This window comes from Perca flavescens, chromosome 12 (assembly GCF_004354835.1).
Source record: "Perca flavescens isolate YP-PL-M2 chromosome 12, PFLA_1.0, whole genome shotgun sequence".
NCBI lineage: Eukaryota > Metazoa > Chordata > Actinopteri > Perciformes > Percidae > Perca > Perca flavescens.
The window spans coordinates 23,001,234-23,022,852 of record NC_041342.1 but is presented as its reverse complement, the minus strand read 5'-3'; the positions used below and the strand labels follow the sequence as shown (position 1 = coordinate 23,022,852).

The 21,619-nt window shown below is 39.8% G+C and overlaps 1 protein-coding gene across 1 annotated transcript in view; it reads left to right on the top strand.

Annotated features, from left to right (window-relative positions):
* Nucleotides 1-1,896: 1,896 nt before the first annotated feature.
* slc1a7a (solute carrier family 1 member 7a) overlaps nt 1,897-21,619 on the top strand; it is a 37,071-nt gene continuing 17,348 nt past the window's right edge. Inside the window, exons 1-3 of the mRNA XM_028593465.1 lie at nt 1,897-2,037; nt 10,318-10,397; nt 21,020-21,235. Of these exons, the coding sequence (XP_028449266.1) occupies nt 1,897-2,037; nt 10,318-10,397; nt 21,020-21,235 (437 nt within the window). The remainder of the gene's footprint in view (nt 2,038-10,317; nt 10,398-21,019; nt 21,236-21,619) is intronic.

The following is a 21,619-nucleotide window of genomic DNA, read 5'->3' as shown; positions in this document are numbered from 1 at the left end:
TTAAATCCCTGTGACACTGAGCAACTGTTCTCCTAGTAGTTGCAGCCTGCTGCATAGCAGTGACATTTCATTTTTATAATAGCCTGTTGAATTCAGTCACACAATGTAATTCATGTTCATCTCCTTACTTCCTGGGTTGCTTTGAAGCAGAATCATTAAAGTAGTCATTCTATTTTTTTATGAATGCTGTACAATATGAGTCTCCCTGTCTTCTCAGAACACAATGTCTCCTTTTCTGGTATTACTCTTGGAAATATTTTTTTGATTACATTTTTCAAGTACTGTAACTTGCCCAACACAGGTCGTCTTTAGCCAGACTTCTGACTACAAAAGACTATGTATGTGCTGTGTGCACATATAACACATTTGCTTCTTTAGCTGTCCAATTACATCTTACAGTAAGTGCAAATTGAAGACACCTTCTATATAGAATATGTGGTAATGAAATTGCTTGTGGATTCAATTATGTAAATATTGGTTGACATACATTCACATTAGTACACTCAACCTGGGCCACTGCGTATGTAGGCCTAATGGACTGCTAACCACAGAGTATGAAAGTGCTCAGATATATTTATGACCTTCTGTGTGTGTTTGTGTGTGAATGATGTATAAATGAGCCCCCGGCGATACAAAAAAACAATTCAAGGACAGTATTAAGTATCACCCTCAAGAAGTTTTCAAATTCCCATAAGCAACTGGGAGCACATCGCTTTGGACAAGCACTGCTGGAAGGACAAAGCGACAGCACGGTAAGGAAAAAGAGAAAAAGGCTCCTCCACCACTCAGTACCTCCACTTTACCCTGCCCACACTGAACCAGAATGTGTCTCACAGATCTGCCTGTAGCCATCTGAAGACACACTCCACAGTATACTGTGTGTGTGTGTGTGTGTGTGTGTGTGTGTGTGTGTGTGTGTGTGTGTGTGTGTGTGTGTGTGTGTGTGTGTGTGTGTGTGTGTGTGTGTGTGTCTGTGTGTTTGTGTGTGTGTGCCTGAGAACATAAATTATGATAAGTAATTCCTGAGGACACATAGGCCTACTAACTGTGTTTACGTGCTTATTTCTGTGTGTACCTTCAGTTGTGTCACCATCATTATGTTCAATCATGTGTGTGGTACCTCTGTAAAACAGAAAAACAACTCACCATTTTTTTTGTTCTATGCTGTTATTTACCTCATGTCACTTGTGCACATTTTTTTCCGTTTTATTCTTCTTTTTTTGTGGTCTGGAACAATTTGCTGTCCAATTGTTCAGAGAGCTCTCTAATCCAGCCTTAGATCTGAGTCGTGCAGCACAGCCTAATAGGATCGTGGTATTAACCCTGATGACAATACCACCAGCTGTCGCAGAGCCCCCTGTTGGCCACCAGGAGGAATGTGTGGGGGGTGAGAGAGACAGAGAGGGAGGTGACTGACAGGGAGAGAGAGAGAGGGAGAGACAGACAGACACATATAGACACAGATAAAGAGTGTGTGATGCTCTTAGTCTCATGTGGAATAATCAAGGAAGCAGCTCAGAAAAGGAACACAGAAACTCCTGAAGTGCTTTATTTTTGGACAACTACCTCCTTAATTTGACTTTTCACCCCCCCCTCCGTTAAGAAGATCCCCACTTTTTTTGTTTTCTTTGAACTTTTTCTTTCTAATTTCTTTCTTCTGTCTCAATCCCACCTTCTCCTTCAGTAGTCTTCATCCTTGCCCCACCTGCTGCGTCCACACTTTTCTATTTCTTCCGGAGTGGTGGCGGCTGTTGGCTCTGTGCTGATTCTAGATGGCTGAATAAGTGGTAAAAAGGTGGGGGGGGGCCTGCTCTGGTGGTTTTGCTGCCGGGGGTTTGCGAAGTTGCAGTCAGGACCAGGACAAGCAGGAGGAGGAGGAGGTGGTGGAGGAGGAGGATGGCGGTGGCTCTGGACGAAGTGTGGGGGCGGGTGAAGAATGTCTGCAAACAGAACGGACTACTCATCCTGTCTGTGCTGGCCGTGGTCATTGGCTGCCTGCTGGGCTTCTTCCTCAGAGGCAAGCAGCTCTCTGAGCAGGTCAGTTGGTTAAAATGCCTAGTGGTGTTTGTCACATTTATTTCTCTAAGCACCCTCATAATGATTTAACTTATTGCAAGAAATACATGAACCATGAAAATGGATTTGAAATTGGATGATTACATTTTCTTTCCTGTTGGAGGTGGTTGGTGGGGAGCCTATAGTGTCTGCTATATTAACCACCTTAGTTTAAAGTGTTAGCATGCTAACATTTGTTACCTGCCCAACCGCCTGCCTGGCTGCCTTGTCTCCCCCCTCTCGTGTGTAACAACCCTTTCTTCTTCTTAAATGCCGTGATGGATTCGGAAGCCTAAACTCCTAATACAAGAAATTACCCAATTCCATGTTCCCTGCAACTGGAGGCTTCACCTTAACTGCTACATGCTGAACCCCAACCTTAACCAAGACATGATTCTAACCTTTAACCTTTAAAAACCCAGGCTTAAGCCCAAAATTAAGCGTGTGGGGACGTTTTCTTTTTTGTCCACACACAAATTCAGTTCAAATAATAATGTTTTCCCCTTAAATTTACAAACCAGCCTCTCTTAGCCTGTCAAAGCCCATCACATTTGATCAATTATCACCACAATCTACCATTAAAGTGAAAAACAAGACGACAAGACGTAGATTGCTCTTCGGACAGATGGAAAAGACTTTGCTGATGATGGCTACGTTAAATTTCACTAAGAGACTGGCGCAAGGTTCAGTATCTTGCTCATGCTGGAATTGCCAAAAATTAGGGTAAAAAATACAGTTTTAGGAAGCCTTCAGGGTTTAGATGAGGGAAGAAAAGAAAAACACTACATGAGAATGGTTAACTTGCTCCCAGAGTGACATTAAAATTGGCTCTTCCAATTGCCAATTTGCCTGCTGCGTCAGGCACATTGTAATGGTAAAAGACATCTCCAAGAGACTTTCAAATAGCTTTTTTCTGCATTTTATAAATGTGAAACAATATCTCAACAGTCACACAGATTGGCTATAGCCTCTCAGCCGGACTCAGTACATCCATGGAAAGGGATTGCCGGTGGGGAGATTAGTTGTCAATCACTCACAGAGACATGAAGTCAACAACATACAGTAACATTCGTGTTCACTTATATAATTCACACACGACTGAATGGGAAGTGGAATTAAATTGTTGGAGTTCAAAGAATGCTAAGACGCTAAAGATGAACAGAATCTTAAAATACATTTATGCAGGCAACTGGATGATTATTTCTCTAAGCACCCTCATAATGATTGAACTTATTGCAAGAAATACATGAACCATGAAAATGGATTTGAAATTGGATGATTACATTTTCTTTCCTGTTGGAGGTAGTTGGTGGGGAGCCTATAGTGTCTGCTATATTAACCACCTTAGTTTAAAGAGTTAGCATGCTAACATTTGTTAGTTAGCACTGAACACAAAGTACAGCTGAGGCTGACTGTAGCGTCAAAATTTTTGCAGGTACTTAGTCATAAATCACACTGGACACATCAAAAGTGTGACCTCATGATGGCGTGGGAAGCAAAATTAGAGGATCACCAAAGTCGTTAGCATTTATCTTCCGGGCACCATCAATGTCTGTACATAAGTTTTTTTATGGCAATCCACCTGATAGCTGTTGAGATAAGTCAGTACTCTGGACCAAAGTGATGGACTGACTGAGAGTCCAACATTTCCATCCCTAAAGCCACGCTGCTAGTATGAATAAAACACAACAAACACAACAGGGCACAATGTTTGAAGTTCTCTCTATTTGAGGGCACTTCAAACATCAGACATCAAATAATTAGCTTTTATGGGGGTTAAACATTTAGCTCTAGTTTGCTTGTCTTTGCCAGTCACTGAGGGTTGTAATATATGACTTTCATATATCATGTTGGTACAGATTAGGGAGAATGTTGTTTTCCATGGAGGAACAAAACAAATTTTTGTGTCTCTGTCACAAACACAGTGGGCTGGGACTGTGGTCAACCATCTAGACAATCTGTTTTGTACTCTCTCAGCAGGAAAACAAAAAAGAGTGTATCCTGATTGTTTCCTGATGAGTGCCTCTCCATACTCAACAACCCTGAACACCTTGACCTCGAAGTTTTTTATATTTCCCAAAAAATATGTTTGGCTACAGGTCACACATGGAGAGAGAGAGAGAGAGAGAGAGAGAGAGAGAGAGAGAGAGAGAGAGAACAGCATGATTCAATTATATTAGGAAACACTCTGCTCCATAGAAAAATGGTTTTCGGTTTTTAGTGTAGAGTGAAGAGGGTGTTGGTGAGATTAGAGTCCACTGTGTAGCAGCTGGCAGGGTGAAGGTGAAAACAAAGGTGAGGACAGTCATGCTCACCCTGCATTCACGAATACAAAGTGATAACCTGTGATAAAAAGTGTGTGTGTGTGTGTGTGTGTGTGTGTGTGTGTGTGTGTGTGTGTGTGTGTGTGTGTGTGTGTGTGTGTGTGTGTGTGTGTGTGTCGTGGTGTTATGCATGCTTGCATTTACAGCATTCATAGCATTAATGAAATGTTTTGGCCTCTCGTCCCATGCCTTACGTGCCCAAACAATCAAGCTGTATAGGTCTCTATTTTGTTTTTGTCATTCTGTTGACAGAGACCGAATGGACCATATGATTTGGGCTTTGCAATCAAAAGTCTCATCAAAAACTCTTTACATAAGTCATTAATATAACGGAATAAATGGCATCTAACTATAAAACTGTGATTACTAATTTAGTTGTGATATTTTGTGAGTGAAATCTGAATCTGCAACGTAACCAGTAACATTTCTCTTTCACGTTAATCTAGTACTACAATGTTTTCCTCTAATGTAGATGTACACAGTAAGTCAGAAGTATGCAGTGGTCCTTCTGTAAGTAATTATGGGGTACAATGGTTCTGGAGAAAGCTACAAGCAGCAATACCACAGGCCAAGCAACATTAAAATGAGTAAAATGGCAGACTATCTGATAAAAACACAGCAAAGTTAAGAAAATTAAACAGCATATAAAGTTAAAGAACAAAATGGATGGTGCAGATTTAAGGTTTCATGAAAAGCTCAACAGTGACCGCCCACTTTTTGAACGGCTCTGGTTCTAGAAGTGAATTTCCCATTCTTTCACTCACATTTCCATAGTAACAGTGAGCTCCACCATTCAAAGACATCGCTGTTGAAGCTATGATTGCGGTTAGTGTAGTACTTCTTCACTTGTTTCACAATCTCTACAGTAGCTTGTGGTAAGTCTACTTTGGATGGTAATGGCTGATAATCAAAATCCTGATTCATAATATGTATGGGATATTCTCTTCCGAAACTGTTGTGCTCTATGGTATTTAAATTTACATTTTGTTAAAAGCCAGGGCAAACAGAAATGTCAAAATGTAAATTACAGCACATATTCAAAAATGCAGCTTTGTACCTCATGCACTGACAGTATTTAACAGTTCAAGAGTATTCAAGGGTGGATTTTTTTCTTGAATGAGCAGTGTCCCTGCAACTCTACCAGCTCAAAGTATATTTTTCAGGCTGACAGGTGTTTTTCTCTAGAGAAAAAACTGGCTTGACTCTGCCACCCTGTTATAGTTTATAATATTATCTCAGCATTTATTGGTCACAAGACAATCAGTATCTCAAACAGGGATTTAATAAAAGGCTTGATGCGTGACTGTAAAGACAAGCTTGACACATTAATGTTGTGTATTTGTATACAAATTGTACATGCATAAGCTCATGGACTATATGTTTGTCTGTGCATGAGTATACCAAGCGTCTATCAGAAACAGCTAGTGTGTTGGCTTCACTGTCAGCAGATGAGGGACTTGGTGACAGCTTGTCCTTCCTGCACAAAGACAACACACACACACACATGCACACACACTCTAAATACTATGTTGACAGACTGACATATAACATAAACCCAAAATGTACCAGCCCCCACTCCACACACACACACACACACACACACACACACACACACACACACACACACACACACACACACACACACACACACACACACACACACACACTCAGTCATTTGGCCTAAAAGCTCTGTCATTCCAAAACAGTATCAAAAAGCTTTTATTGCTCCTTCATCTCACTGCACAGATGTGCTGTACTTACATTTATGTGTTTATTCATTTCCAACTCTTCACCTTTGTTTTGTATTTCTACTAGCTTTTTTTCCTCATGACCTACTGTCCTTATGATATAACATGTTTTTCTAGAAATGTGTTAATTTTGTAAATATTTGCATCCACTCTATAACTTCACACCTACATTACAAGTGTGTTAAGCTGAATACTTACTGCATTTAAAATTCCTACTTTTTATTAAATTTAGACAAAATATCCATTATTACAGTAAGTAGTACTGTAACCTGGTTTATTAGATAGTGAGTGCACCCAGACATTCTGTTCTTGTTTAGAAAACCTTTGTAACATTAACAGAATTGTTTAGCCATTTTTTATTATTATTATTTGTTTTGGCCTTGACCCATTATGTCACCTTCAAAGATGTTTTGGTTCCTGGATCCAGGGGGTCATTTTGTGTATAGTGGCAGCTCAATAATCCTTTCTTAGGTTAAGAAATGTCAATCCATCTACAGATCTATGCCTCTCTAAAAACACTCTCTTGATCCTGGGGGCCTTGCCTTTCCATAAAAAAAGGAACTTCATTTGTTTATTATACAAAAAAGCACATTCATTGTAATGCAATTCACCCTCCCAGCAGTGGTTATGTGCAAAATATTACAGCTTTCCAGGTCAATTTAAATTAGTCAATTAAAGGTGGGAAATTTAAATTTGTAAGGTCTGATAATTGTCAACAGATATTCAGACCTAAATACGTAACATTGCTTATCCATATCTTAATGGGGGAATTCGTGTATCTGAGGTGCTAGATAATTTCAAGAAAGCATTCACTCTTTGAAAAGTTAAATCTAAAACCTGAAAAAGATTGGGGGTCTGGGGGTATAGATATCGGGGCATAATTAAATAATAATAAATCTTCCACGTATAAAGAAAGTGAGTGTTCTGAAAGACATCTGATTATTCCTTGACATCTCAAAATGAAGCATTTGCATCAAATGGCAAACACTTTTTTCATAATAGTAAATTTTGGATATACCATGTACACACTGTTGTTCTAAATCTAAAGCTCTTTTGTCTTTCATAGGCTTATCTACATTTTAAATGTCCTAGAGAGAAAGTAATCTGCTGAAAATGGTTGAAAAGTGCACTGTAAACAACAATGCAATGTTACAGTAAAACAGAAAATATCTATTGGGCAAAACATCACGTTTGTAAGAGTAGCACGGTGTTGTATATAGCATGAAACAAGAAAACAAAACCACAAACATATGTAAACCAAAGGTATCATTTTTAGAATAAAGAATGTGTGTGTGTGTGTGTGTGTGTGTGTGTGTTTGTGTGTGCTTTGTGGGGGGGTGAATTGTATGCACTTTGTGCAAAACAAAGTCTGATTGATTTGTAAGGCTGAAATAGTCATTGAACGCCACTGTAAAGCTAATCAAGATGGGCTTCTCTCATTGGTCAATCCGTGGTTGATCACATGATGAATAAGTGTGGCCCTGATCTCATCAGAGATGGCTCTCCTTCCATTTCTTCCCTCCTCCTCCTCCTCCTCGTTGTTGTCCCCTGTCTCTCCCTCCTACTCCCCTTGCTCTCTGTCTATTGTTGGCATCCATTGTTCAAAACAAGTAATCTGACCTTTGACCTATGTATATGCCTATACTAAAGCAGTGATCAGTTATGTCATAATGTGTTTGCAAATGTGAGGAGTGTGTGTGCCCTGGTAAATAAGTTTAGCATTTTGATAGGTTGTGTTTAGAAAAGGAAAGCAAGGCACTTCCTGTTAGATGTTTGTGTCTTAGGTAGAGAATTGTGTGTAATGTTTTGAAAAAAGTGTTTTATGCAATTGAAAACTGAGTGAAAGGCTGAGAAATAGCTTATGGTTTCGGAGATCTGCTGTGTAGTTTTGCAGTTTGAGTGAGAAGTTTCACCACCTGATCCTTGACCTTTTTACCTGATCTTTTCAAGCCTTACACATTGCAGTACCTCAACAATCCATTTGTTATGTGTGGGAGGGGAGGATTGAGTCCATTTAAGAAGAATGAGCCTCCTAGGGAGGAGTGTGGTAAATTATTATTATTATCACATGTTAATGTTGCTAATTGTATCAAATACTGCAGACCAGAAAGCTGATAACTTGGGACAGAGCAGAAACGTGCATGTAGTCGGCAGGCGATTGATTACACGTGTTGCACTTATCAGTTCCCTTGAGGTATATTCTAGCTAATCTTGCGTTTGTAAGGTGGGCTCTGGGTAGAATCTTGCACTGTATTAGGCTGTGTCTTGCACATATCGAAGAGGAGTGTAGGCGGTCTAATATCTGCTCCCATTGCTCCTCTGCTAAAGTAACACCGAGATCCTGGCTCCAAGTGGTCCATGGGGCGTCCAAACAGTTTGACTTTATGTTTGAAATGAGATTATAAGGATTCAAGATTCAAGATTCAAAATCTTTTATTAATCCCACAATGGTGAAATTCACACTAAACAGTTGATATGAGGCCCCGTTGACTTGAGTTTTGTGATAGGAATTTATCAACCATAGAACCTGGAGGTTGGTTAGGAAAGTTAGGCGATTGAGATTGTAAATAGTGTCAAATTTGAAAGTAGCGGAATAGATGGCTATTTGGAAGGTTAAACATTGCTGATAAATCCGAAAAAGAATAGAAAACGCCATCAGCATTGAGGTCGTTGATAATTTGCAGGTTTCTTTGACCAGATCTGGAAAGCTGGGTCTGAGCAAGAAGGAATAAATGAATGGTTATAACCTGCAGTTTCTAATGAAATTGAACAGTCTGATTCCATTTAATCACTTTAAATGTTTTCTTTATGAAGCCATGTATACTGAATGTACATGTGCACTTTGAGTTGTTTGACATTCTGTAATTGTTTTATGTGTTTACTTTGTATTGCAACTGTATACTGTATATTAATTACGTATGTTCCGTAATCCAGGGGTCTTGCCACTTTGCATTAGTTTAATTGAGTCTGCAATTTCACTAGGTTATAAAGGTTGATCCATCACTCACCTGATTAGATGCTATGGATGGAAATTCCAGGTTGTCAAGAAACCTTTCATGTCTGTGTCATCATCAGCAGAGCATTGTGAGGTATATAGCTCAGAGAAAACCCCTTTAAAGGTTGTATTAAGGACAGATGGGATAACTATGAGTGTAACAAAAGAAGGCCTGCCTTCTCGCCGTGCTCATAAAGAAATCTGTGTGATCGTAAAAGTATCTTTTCAGTCCCTTGCATTGAGAGTAAATGATAATTCATCTCAAGATCTTGTCTTTCTTCATCTAATTCAGTGGATGGAGACACTGAGAGATTGCTGTCCAATTGTATTGTTTTCCATAAGCTGTTACTGTTTTTGTTCTTTCAATTGATTTTGCCTAGCAGAGTAAGATACTGTATCATCTCTCCACGGACTTCCGCCTTTAATGTCTCCCAAAGTAGAAAAGGAGACATGAGAGATCTACGAATGAGAGGTTAAGTAACAATGGAGCGTGATCAGATATTGCTTAAGTTGAGTATTCTGTGCTATTGACAGCAGAGATAAAATAGTTATCAATAAAAGCTTCAGGGACTCTGTTGATTGTTGTATCAGGACCGCCATGTCGGCGTAAAAGAAATCACGCTCTTTACTGAGTAGAGCCTCAGGGGTGTTCTTGTTGAGAGGGTCAATGTTGCTGTCCGTGGGTAATCGCGTGTTGTCGGCCGAGTTGATAGCGCGAACGTCTGCTCACTGCCTCATCAAACTGAAATTCTCACAATAGTAACATAACTTTTAGTATAAATAATGTTTTATATTATATTTATCATGATTACCATGATTGAATACCAATTTCAAGGAAGCCTCTGCAAAGTGTCACAGGACTGAAACATGATTAAATCAAACAGCTTCAGCGTCTGTGAACACGGATGAGGGGACAGATTCAGATTCAACACAATGGAGTTTTTAATTTGGAGATTTCTATTCAGACTTTCTTACCAAACACATGCAGCTGCGCATATAGTACGGCTGCTTTTGTGAAGAGTAAATGCAATTATATAATCTGAATACACACTGAAGCTCAGTGCTCTTATTTTTAACCACAGCTAAATATATTATATTATATTATAATATTGTCCAGTGCGAACAAGGCTTTATTCTCATTTTTAAACATTTTGTTTTGGCAATTCTTTGATGTATTTTTCTCTGTCACTTGCAGGAGGTGAAGTACTTCCAGTTTCCAGGAGAGCTGCTGATGAGGATGTTGAAAATGTTAATTTTGCCCCTTGTCGTATCCAGGTAAGAGCACCACAGCTCCACACGGGAGTGTATCCATGTTCCCAGGGTCCTTTGTTCCCCAGCTTAATATCCCTTTAATATGACTCATTAAGGATATAAAGATTTAAAAAGTTGTTTTTGCTGTTAGCAATGTTGTTCCATACAATGTGTGTTTCCCTGTGTTGAAATAATCCATTTATAGCCAATGTTAAAGGTCCTATGACATGCTGCTTTTTGGATGCTTTTATATAGGCCTTAGTGGTCCCCTAATACTGTATCTGAAGTCTCTTTCCCGAAATTCAGCCTTGGTGCAGAATTACAGCCACTAAAGCCAGTCCCACAATGAGCTTTCCTTAGGATGTGCTATTTCTGTGTCTGTACCTATTGAGGAGGCGAGGGGGGGGGTGTAGCCTTGACCAACTGCCACTTTGCTTGTTTGCAAGCCTTGATGTCTCTCTCTCTCATGGGCGGGCCAAATTCTCTGGGTGGGCAAGGCAGAGAAAGGGGAGGTAACCTTGCTCCTTATGACCTCATAAGGGCTTGGTTTACACCTATCGCCATTTCTAGCCACTGGGGGACCATAGGCAGGCTGGGGGAACTTATATTAATGTTAAAAAACCTCATAAAGTGAAATTTTCATGCCATGGGACCTTTAAACTCCTTGAAATCAAATTTGCGGACAAGACAGTTTTCTTTAGCCTAGAAATCTAGATGCACCCTAGTGGCAGCAAATTTAATTTGGGCACTCTCCGTTGGCTTGTGAGCTGGAAAAACCAAACTCTAGTCAGGCCAATCACATCATGTGTATAGTCGGTGGGTGGGGCTTATGGCTGCTGCTACTGGGAACAGTGGTCTTCTGGAAGACTTGGAGTTAAACTTTTCTTTGAGAAAAGAACAAAGATCGGATACGGCAAAAGTTTAATCTATCAACTAGCTTTGTTACTTTCTTCGTTGCTCTGCCTGGTTGTACCGCTATCCTATTGTGTGCACAGGGAATTTGAAAGACAACCGTTTATCCTGCCCCTCGGATTGAGCCCTGTCAATGGTGAGTTCCCAGACCAAATATCTTGATGTGGGTCTGGCTTGTCAGGCTAAGTTTGATTGAATTTAGACTTTGATATTGATGGATTGAACCAAAGTAAACTAAATTGAACTGATCTGCAGAGAGGACATACTGTATCTGCAGTCACTGGGCGAGTATTACTGTCATTGCAGTCACTCTCCCCCACCTACATACGTACATATAAAGTGGGGTTTGCTGCCATCTGAGAAATCAAGGCTGCTAACCCTACATGCCTCACCTTTTCTTTTGAATAGATGAAACATCAATTTACTTTGTAGTGACTTCAGAGAGAAGTGATTTGTAGCCATTTGAGAAATCAGGGTAGTAAGACATTTCCTGATATGAATGTGAATTAGTTTCTGTACTCCAGAGTTGTTGTTTATTGCGTCACAGACACTTTGCAACACACTGGTTGCACAATGTTTCCAGTGATTAATGACTAAAACAAGCCACGAAATAGCAGGAGTTTCTGGGGAGGATCTGCCCTGACTAGAAGAAACAAACAAGGCAATTCAAAGTGTTTTACAGAAGACATGAAAAGAAAAGGCATTAAGACAAGAACAAAAGAACAGAGAGTTGAAGCCAACACAAAGTATACAAAGCAGCCTGGAGCAAACTGTAGTCACAAAACACATGAATACATTGAATAGCCTATAGGATTTGGTTTCCTGGCTGTGCATTATTATATAGGTAAACACAAGCTAGATGAGATTTTTTTTTACTGCATCCATCTACCTTTTTCAACATAATGGATTAAAGGGTCATGTGTCTATGAAAGTAAACCTGTTGCCCTTGTATAGCTTTGGATGCACTCTGAGAAGCGCACAGCCTGCCAGATTCTCCAGTTTGACTATTTTAGGCCATAAGCTCTTAGTTGCCTGCATGAGGTCAGTGATGTCCACCACACAAAAAAACTCCCAAAACAAATCATGCAAACGCACCGGTTACATGCAGGGTGCTTTGTGCAATAAGCTACTTACAATCTATGCAACAGCAAAGACTGGATGAGAAGTTAATCGTCCCTCCGTCACTCTGTGTGTGTGTGCGTGTGTCTCTCTCTCTCTCTCTCTCTCTCTCTCTCTCTCTCTCTGTCTGTCTCTCTCACACTTTCTCTCTGTCTCTATCGTTCTTCTGTGTCTGTCATATGTTTCTCTTTCTGTCTTAATCTATGTTGTTTAAACACAAGGCAAACGGCACAAATAGCCTACTGTATTTGTGCATTTATTCATGCTCATGATCTACTCCCCCAGATTCAGAGCAGGTCATTTCAGTGCATGTTTCCTGCCAAACGTGAGGCACATGAGGACAAGAGTAATTACGACTAATCTGAAATTGTGCATGCAGGCAGGGGACCAAACACAGCCACAGTTAAAACACACCACTTCGGCACACAGGAATGTAAAAGCAATCAGGGCAAACAATAAACATGCTGCTGGATCTCGTGTTGAGTCTGAAACTCACTCAATGTTCTTGGTGCCTGCTTGTGACTCAATGGAGGCAATAATGGATATTGAAGGTGGATGTCTGGCTTGTTACTTTGCAGCTGTTGTGTTTGTACTAATGTCTGTCCATCCCCTCCCATCCACTCAGAGATGAGTTGCAGCACCGTCAATCCATCCACAGACGCATACACAGTCTTGGTTGATATCCTACTTATCTCTCTCTCTCTCTCTCTCTCTCTCTCTCTCTCTCTCTCTCTCTTTCTCTCTCTTCTGCCATGCCAACTGATGACAGCAAAGTGTATTTAGATTGGGATGTACAGACTGGTCTGTTGACATGATGCATGTTTCAGTAGAGCTTATCTAGGGGTGAATATCCGGCCCAGCCCTATAGCCTGCCTGTCCCCATTTTTTTTTCTCTCTCAGCGCCATCTGCACACCAGCCAAAGCGGAAACCAGATTATCCCATGAACGCGTCATGCAGAATCAATGGCCACTCCAATATCTGCCTCCGTATTTTCCATGTTTCTTTTATTTTTGGAATTAAAATGACATGACTAGAAACATATATATATATATATATATATATATATATATATATATATATATATGGTATCTAGTTAAAGACAGCGTTAACATTTTGATAAAGCCTTTGGAAGCTCTTATTTACCAATGCATTAACTGAGATCTGAAGGTCAAAGGTGGAGAAGAGTTTGATATGTATGATATGTAGCAGCCACACAAACATATGGCTGATCCACACTGACAAAGAAAATGACAGTAAACGTATGGTAATTCTTCAACTTTGGTATTTTGGTTGGCTTTCACATTCTTAGAAATGAATGAATCTGAAATTCACATATGTGATTGACATTCTTCAATATGGTATCACAGCATCTCCTACGCTAATGTACTAGGGAATAGAGCATAGGTTTAAAGCACTAAATGTCGGTGACTCAGTGGGTTTGGGCCAAGGCCATGTGCTCATCAAGTAACATTGTGACTATAAGTAGTTGTCAGGAGGCAGAAGCCATTGCCACTTCTCATAAAAGTCGGGTACATACTGTATACGTATGCTTTTCAGAATAATGCAGCCTAATGGTTGTACTGATAGATTGAAAAGAGTATACAATTACAAGTAAGTTCTTTTTAAAAGGAAAGCGTAAAAAACAAATAATGTATGTCTCCAACTCATCAAACATCTATGCATTTAGATCTCATTTGCTGGACATCATGTTGATGAGGTGAAGTGTATTGTGTGTTGTAAACGACGACCTGGTCACACAAGCATTTAAAACAATACTTTATTATGAACAAAATGATGTAACAAAAATGATAGGGTGGAGTAAAGAGCACAGTACAGAGACAATAGAGAGGCTGAGAGCTCATCAAGCTACAGCAGTTCACCGACTAGCCCAGGGGATATAAACCTAGCATCTGACAGCAATGTCAGCTCAGGCAGCGGAGTTAGATGAACAAGAATAAGTGAATTGGTTTTCTTAAACTCAGCATACAGAAAAAAACTAAAAAACACAGCGATGATACAGCAAGTCATGGATGGTTTCTCTGATCCGTGACTCTGATTGCTATACAACTACAAGACAGTATCAATAACAACGTGCCATAAGCCCTGACCTCCATTTAAACTGGTTGTACTATTTTTAGAGATACTGACTTGTATTGACTTCCTGGCAGTGACAGGTACATCTTCTTGTCAGCAGTATGACGTGTGTCATTGACAACTGTTTATGATAGGAGAAATTAAGTAGACTTAACTGATTATTAACATTATGCACCTGATTTGTCAAAAAAACAGGCCTTTTTCCACAAAAAGGAAATTTACAGACCTGAGTCAATATATTTCATTTATTATTCATTGCATGTAAATGTCCTGGATTCGTGATATTTATTTTTTGGCCATGAGTAGTCACCATTACTTGTCAGAGCTGAAAGTGAGCTTCTTGCTTTCTACACTTACATTATGTTGTATTATAAAGCTGTTGATAGAAGTGTGACATCTAGAGACTTTGAATAATCCTGGAACATCAAATGGTGAAACTGCCATAAAGTGAAACATCAATGTGGCCTGTAAGAATTTGAGCTGGTGAAACAAAGGCCACAGTGTCACTACCACATGTCATGGATGTCATGGATAACCCCCTCCCCAAGGAGCCTCAGCCTTCTTTTTTTCATCTGTACAAAGGATTACTGTAATGCTCTTGCTCAACGAAGGTGCAGCAGGAAGGACTGTAAGCCCCATATGCTCCAAAAGAACGTGTGCTTGAAATCTCACAATAGAGGCAGCTACACATGGAAGGTGGCTCACTGTAATCCCACTTTAACTCAGATATCAGAGAGAAGGACAGAGAGATCTCAGTGTAGATTCTGTTGAGTGTCAAGAGTCCGGATTTCCTATCAATATGAAGCAGAAAAGCAGCAGATCAAGTGCACTAAAGGATTTATGTTAATCTTCCTGTGTTTTCATAAAAAAAAAAAAAAAAAAACATTTCTACTCCAGTAACTCGTATTCATTTGCTTCATATATTTCCAATACATTCTAGGTTAGCTGTGATAGATCTTCCACCTACACACAGTACTGTATATACCACTGGTTTCCAACCTGGGGGTCAGGACCCACTGAGGGGTACCAAAACAAATCTAAGGGATCCCAAGATAATTAAAGGGTTTAGGAAAGATACAATTATCTGTGACTACTCTTCCACAGCCCATAGCCTGTGTGAGGGGTCACAAGTAAACAAATGCAAGGCTTGACAGCTCCCTAAAAGTGAAGCCAAAACATCTAGATTGCCCCCTGGTGTCTGGCTGTTAATCATAAACCCAGTTTTAGTGAATAAGACATGGACCAAACAAAAAAAATCAAAGTACACGACAAATAATTTCTCACAAAGATGGTTTCTATAATTTTAGGATAGGCTTAGTTCTTTTCACGCTGATGCATGTTCAAGTGTTCATTTTTTAACTTAGTTTTAATCAGTTATTTGATGCTACAAAAAAAAAGTGAAACGTCATGATTGACAGCTGTGATTGACTTGCGATTAGTCGAGCAGGTGTATGGGTGGGACTTCGACATGGGTTGGACTTTGATACCGCGGCTCCACTGTCTGATCACTACTGCGCAGACTCTTACTCTAAAATCCAGGATATTTTGGTTTCACTTTTGTCAAGGGGGTAAGCCTCTCTCCACATCGTATACCTCCTATGGCGTCATTTTGATGCTACAAAGCGATCACCTTCCGTTAGCATTCCATTCACTGCCATTCATTTTGACGTCACTTTGACAGCGAATAACTTTACATCTGAAGCATTTAAAGACTCTATTTGTGCATTGTTTATTTCTAAAGAAACACGACAATGTATAAAAGGCTCCATTACCTTGTATCTCACGTTATGGCTCCGTAGCAGACGTTTTTGTAAAAATAGGCTAACGATTGTGTCATAACCACGTGACTTACTGTCGCATAGTAGAGGAATTACTGTATAGTACAGGAGAAGCTTGCAGGCAGTTTCAACTTACATTAGCTATTTAAGTTTAATTACTAATGTTAACTAGCATTTTAGTTAGCATTAATTAACCTGTGCCTATGTTATCTCCTGACATATACCTACGCTCTCCGTCTCTGCAAGATTGGGAATGATTGAGATTTCTCTTGGCACAGCTACCAGAAGACTTACAACTTTCAGACAGGTTGCTCACGTCACATCTACGTCTTAGAGCTCAGTTGGAGGCTGTGCAGTAACACTCAGCGCTCACCGGAAAAGTGCTTCTAATTCACTTCACTGGTCTCCGTCCAGAGCAACGGGGTCTGTTGGTCCATTTATCTAACTGTCTATGACTTTTGTACAGTGGGAGGAAGTGCAGATGTGTCGTCCATCTATCTGTACTTTATATACTGTCTATGGAGACAACACATCAGTGGGGCGTAAAGTGTGTCACATTTGAGGATTGTTTTGAGGATTCAAAACAATCTGGCCTGTCATTTATTGAATAGAATTCGATCACTTACCAATAGAAATATAAAGCAATGAAATCTTGCAATCCTCAAGTCCTCTGTAGGACAGACTACAGATTATATACAAAAGACGCCTCTCCTCGCTTCAAACTACGCCACTGCTTGTTTGTTGCAAAACCTCACCTCACCTCTTGCCGCAAGTCGGTTTATGTGGAAGTTAGCCCGCTACAACAGTCACAATTCTTTGCAATGACAACAGTACACGTAGAAATGGCCACTGCACTGACCATCCTGCTATGTTGATTTGAATGTAAATTTCTGTTCTACACTCATTCTATTTCTATGCTTTCAGCTCATTGTTTTGATTTTTTTGGAACGCAACTTTACTGTTTTGGCTCAATCCCACTACTCTCATGTACACATGCTCAGTACCAAACAGCAGACAAAGTTAGCAGCTAGCTGGTGAACATATTGGGGCATATATGTCCCTCAGTAGGTGGTGGAGAACAAAAACAGAACTAAAAGGAGTGATTATTAGTTCACCATATATCAACTAATATGGTAGTGTTAGTGTACTGCTTGTTGGCCAAGTGCAGGTTAAAGGAGTCACAAACCAACATGGTTGGGTACCACTGGCTCCATAGTATATTAAAACACACTGTATAGCATTTAACAATTTGTCATTGCATTTACAGTATGCACAAGCCTATCCACATATATATTAGATATTAGACATAATGAAATCATATCTTGGAATAGCGTGTGATGGAATAAAGCTGTGTTTCTATAATACATTATAAAGTGCATTATCTTTCCCTGTCTAGTTAGTTTGTAAGTGTGTATGATCATGTCAGTATAAGTAATATAAGTAAGTAAATGAAAGAATTTGCGCTGAGCTACATAAGTAGGAAGGAGTGGTAAAAATTCATGAATAGAGCTGGTTTTATAGTAATATACTGTACCAATTGCGTCCAATAATTACAGGGAATACAATGATTGTTTTGAAAAGGTTTAGCTCTACCAAACTTGAGAAGGAAAAGCCTGATAACAAAACGCATAGCAGTGGGAGTGATGCACTTCTTTGTGCGCTTTTGTCCTGCTTAGTCCAGGGTCGCATCGCCATCTCTACAGCAGCAGGAGATTCAGTCGTTATATCTGCCAGCATGGGGCTTGGCCTTTCTTTCTATAAGTGGCAGAAGTAGTAGCATCACAGTAGTACCTGTATTATTATCATTATTATCATTATTATTATTATTATTATTATTATTATTATTATTATTATTATTATTATTATTATTATTATTTGGCTACATGTAACTTTCAGTTTGTGTTGATTCTAGCGGCCGCTTTGGACAAAAGCGGTAGAGTTTTTACCACATCTGCCGTCGTAAAGATCTTTTCTTTACGGTGCTCTATTACTGAGTTAGCGTTACCGTTAGGTCATGTCGTTATTGTAATTCATTTACAATAAGAGAATACGTTACAGGTGCATCGTTACATTTCAAGTGTTTCATACGCTAACTATAACTGCTAACGTTATTTTATGAATAAAATAGACATACATACCTGAGGGCCAATTCTCTCCATCTGTCAAAAAGCCTGACCGAAGATGACTCGCGTTTTTGCCCGTTGTCTTTCCCTTTTAGCTTTTAGTTCTTCGTTTCTTTCTTTCCTGTGATGGTCCTGCCCCAGTATCACCCATAACTACAACAGATAACTTCTAAAATAACATTAAAATACAATTAGGCCTATATAAAGAAATCTCCTGCTACCCGCGATAATTATACTGCCATGAGATGCCGTATTTATTTTACTGTTACACAATGTGTTAGGATTTACCATTATCCTTGACATTTCAATAAAGGTTAATCTTGCTTTAAGTTAAATTCCATTTTTAAGGGTATCTATACAAAATGTTCGTGCTCAGTCCGAAATTTGCTATCTATCTATCTATATGGGCTATTGTACATTTTACCTGCTCCTTTTATTGTAATGGCACCAGCTTCAGCCAGACAGCTGAGCACACTCATGCTGTGATCTCAGTCACAGATCTCAGATCTTCATTCCAAACCAAATGTGGCTTTATATCTTGTGCAAGTGTGTCAGCATTGAGGCATTTTTGTAGCTGTAAATATTCTGTGACTGCAGTGCAGTAAAAACATGTAATCCTGTTTGTGATTTGAGAAGCCTCCGCAAGCAGAAAACCACTTTTGCTGCTAAAACCAATTCCATACTTGTAGTCAAACGTTAGGAAATTCAAATGCTTTCTGATGATACAGCAGACTCGGTTGTGGATAAATGGATGGTCTGCTGTGACACACAAACACCTTTGCATCCTGGTGACCCCCCCTTTTTTTTGCATCTATAAAAACTAAGTATACAGCAACAGACTGGCTGAAAAAGTAGACTTCTTAGAGATGTAAACATTGAGTACACTCATCCCCAATGTGACTGAGAGAAAACAGTAGATGAAGGATCTCTGTCATACATTTCAAAGATGATAAAAAGAGGGATGACAGGATGAAGTGGAGCACCAGCAGTGGCTGCACGGAAAGACTCAGCAGCCCCATCCAAACACTTGCCAAGTCACACCAGATTACACTTGAAACAGGGAGAAAATCTTGTCACCCCAGCTCAGGAGACAGGCTCTCTCTCTCTCTCTCTCTCTCTCTCTCTCTCTCTCTCTCTCTCTCTTCCTACTTTGGCTCCATACTCCTGCTGCACCTCCATTTTAATATCTTCCCACACATATTCCCACTTATGACATGCTGCATTTCTACACCGGCTGAGAAGCAAACTGTTAAATGAATGCAGTGAAAATGAATATCTGAACAGAAAGACAACTCATAGCAACCCATTTAAATGCAAATTACTCTCTTCCGTTTGTAATGTTTAAGATCACAGTACAGGCTTTCTGTGATAGAAAAGAGCGTTCTGAATGGCTTGATTCAAATTTCACAAGTAACAGAAGAGGAGCAAATGACAGATTTAGGGAATAATTTAATTCGGCTTGATGCTTTCTTCTCTCTGTCATTTATAAAACCCTTCTGTAGTTTAAAAAAGGCTTAGTGAGTTTTGGTAAGTGGTGCCATCATGTCAAAGCTGTATAATCATACACTCAATCAAAGCCTTGATGAAAAGCTTGCTTGTGCATGTACATTAGGGTGAATGTTAAACTCAACATTTTCTCTGATTTCACTATAACTATAATTTTTAGTTTGAGTCCTTTGAATATCTGTGGTTTGTTATCCTCATAGTGCATTTTTGACACTGTTGTGAAGACAGCAGTAGTTGACAGAAGTAAGAGTTATAAAGTTGCATCTAACCTCGTGAACCTATAACTCGGTAATTAACCTGCAGCTTAATTGTGCAATTTAGTGCCACTTATTCCTTTGCTCCATAAAGGCTTTGGGTGTTTAAATAGCAAATGCACCTGCGCCCATCTTTGCGCCCATGGGCGTGCTGTTCTTACAGGGAGGTGTGTTCAGGTGAATTCTTGGCGTATTGCAATCTTGAGGCAGCGGCAAGTGATCGTGCCATTGACCAACAAAAACCTGGTCTGAAGTCAAAAGCACAGCATTTCATTGTTATTTTAACAGCGAATTAGTAAAATTCGCCTAGCCTCGTGCACAGTGTGCACACACTATGCTTGTTACACACACACAGGGAAGCGCATAATAGCAATGCGCCAAGGTACAAACGCACCAGGCTTTTAAAAGGAATGGGAGATGACACTCTGATTGGTTTATTGCATGTTACACCCAAAACACACCTATGAATTAATGAACACAGTAAGTACAACGCTTTTGAACCATGCGCCCGGTTCACGGACCCATTTTACTGCCATCAAACTATCAAAAGTGGATTTGGACATGCTCTAAACGCACTTGCGCCATGCGCTTCACGCTTAGATCGTTAAAATAGGGCCCAAATTTGAGTGCAAATTAATGGACTAAATGAGTTAGCTGGAAAGCAGGAACATTAACTTTCTTAAAATATCCACTTGTGAAAATTGAGGCAGAACAAAGAAGTTCTTTAGCAGTGGTTTCACAAAGTCCATTTTTTCACAAAAATTTCTAACATTACTCTCTACCTCCCTGTCTGTCTTTTTGTCTCCCTGCTGTTTCTGTCTCTGCCTTCGTGTGTCTCCGCTTCCTCTTCATACTTCAGTTTGATGTCAGGTTTGGCTGCATTAGACGCCAAGTGCTCCAGCCGCCTGGGCATCATGACCATTTCCTACTACCTCTGGACCACCTTTGTTGCCGTGGTAGTGGGCATTCTCATGGTATACATCATCCACCCGGGTGGAGCTGCTCAAAAGGAGGACTCTGATGAGAGCAAGAAGCCAATGACCAGCTCTGCTGACGCGCTGCTGGATCTCATCCGGTAAGAGAATGTCACGTATCTCCTATTACATATATCAGCTCAGAGGAAACTAAAATAAAATTTAAAAAATCCCCATGAAGGGGTGCCATGGTTTAAACATGTTTGGGAACCACTGTTATATATGATGGCTTTACTCTTTGGGTTCTTTGGAGTCTCCTGTTTATCTTTAATGTGTTGGATATGTAGAAATAAACACCTAAATGTTCTATGGTAAGTCAGGACCTCCAAGAGACCACAATATAAATCTGAGGCTATTTTATAAGATGAGAAATACAGTAAGATGGTAAATCACATTAGCATGTGACTTTTCTAACGTAGATTTTTGAATCAAATACAAGGCAATATGCATGGGTCTTGGGGCAATGGATTTTCATTAGAATGGAA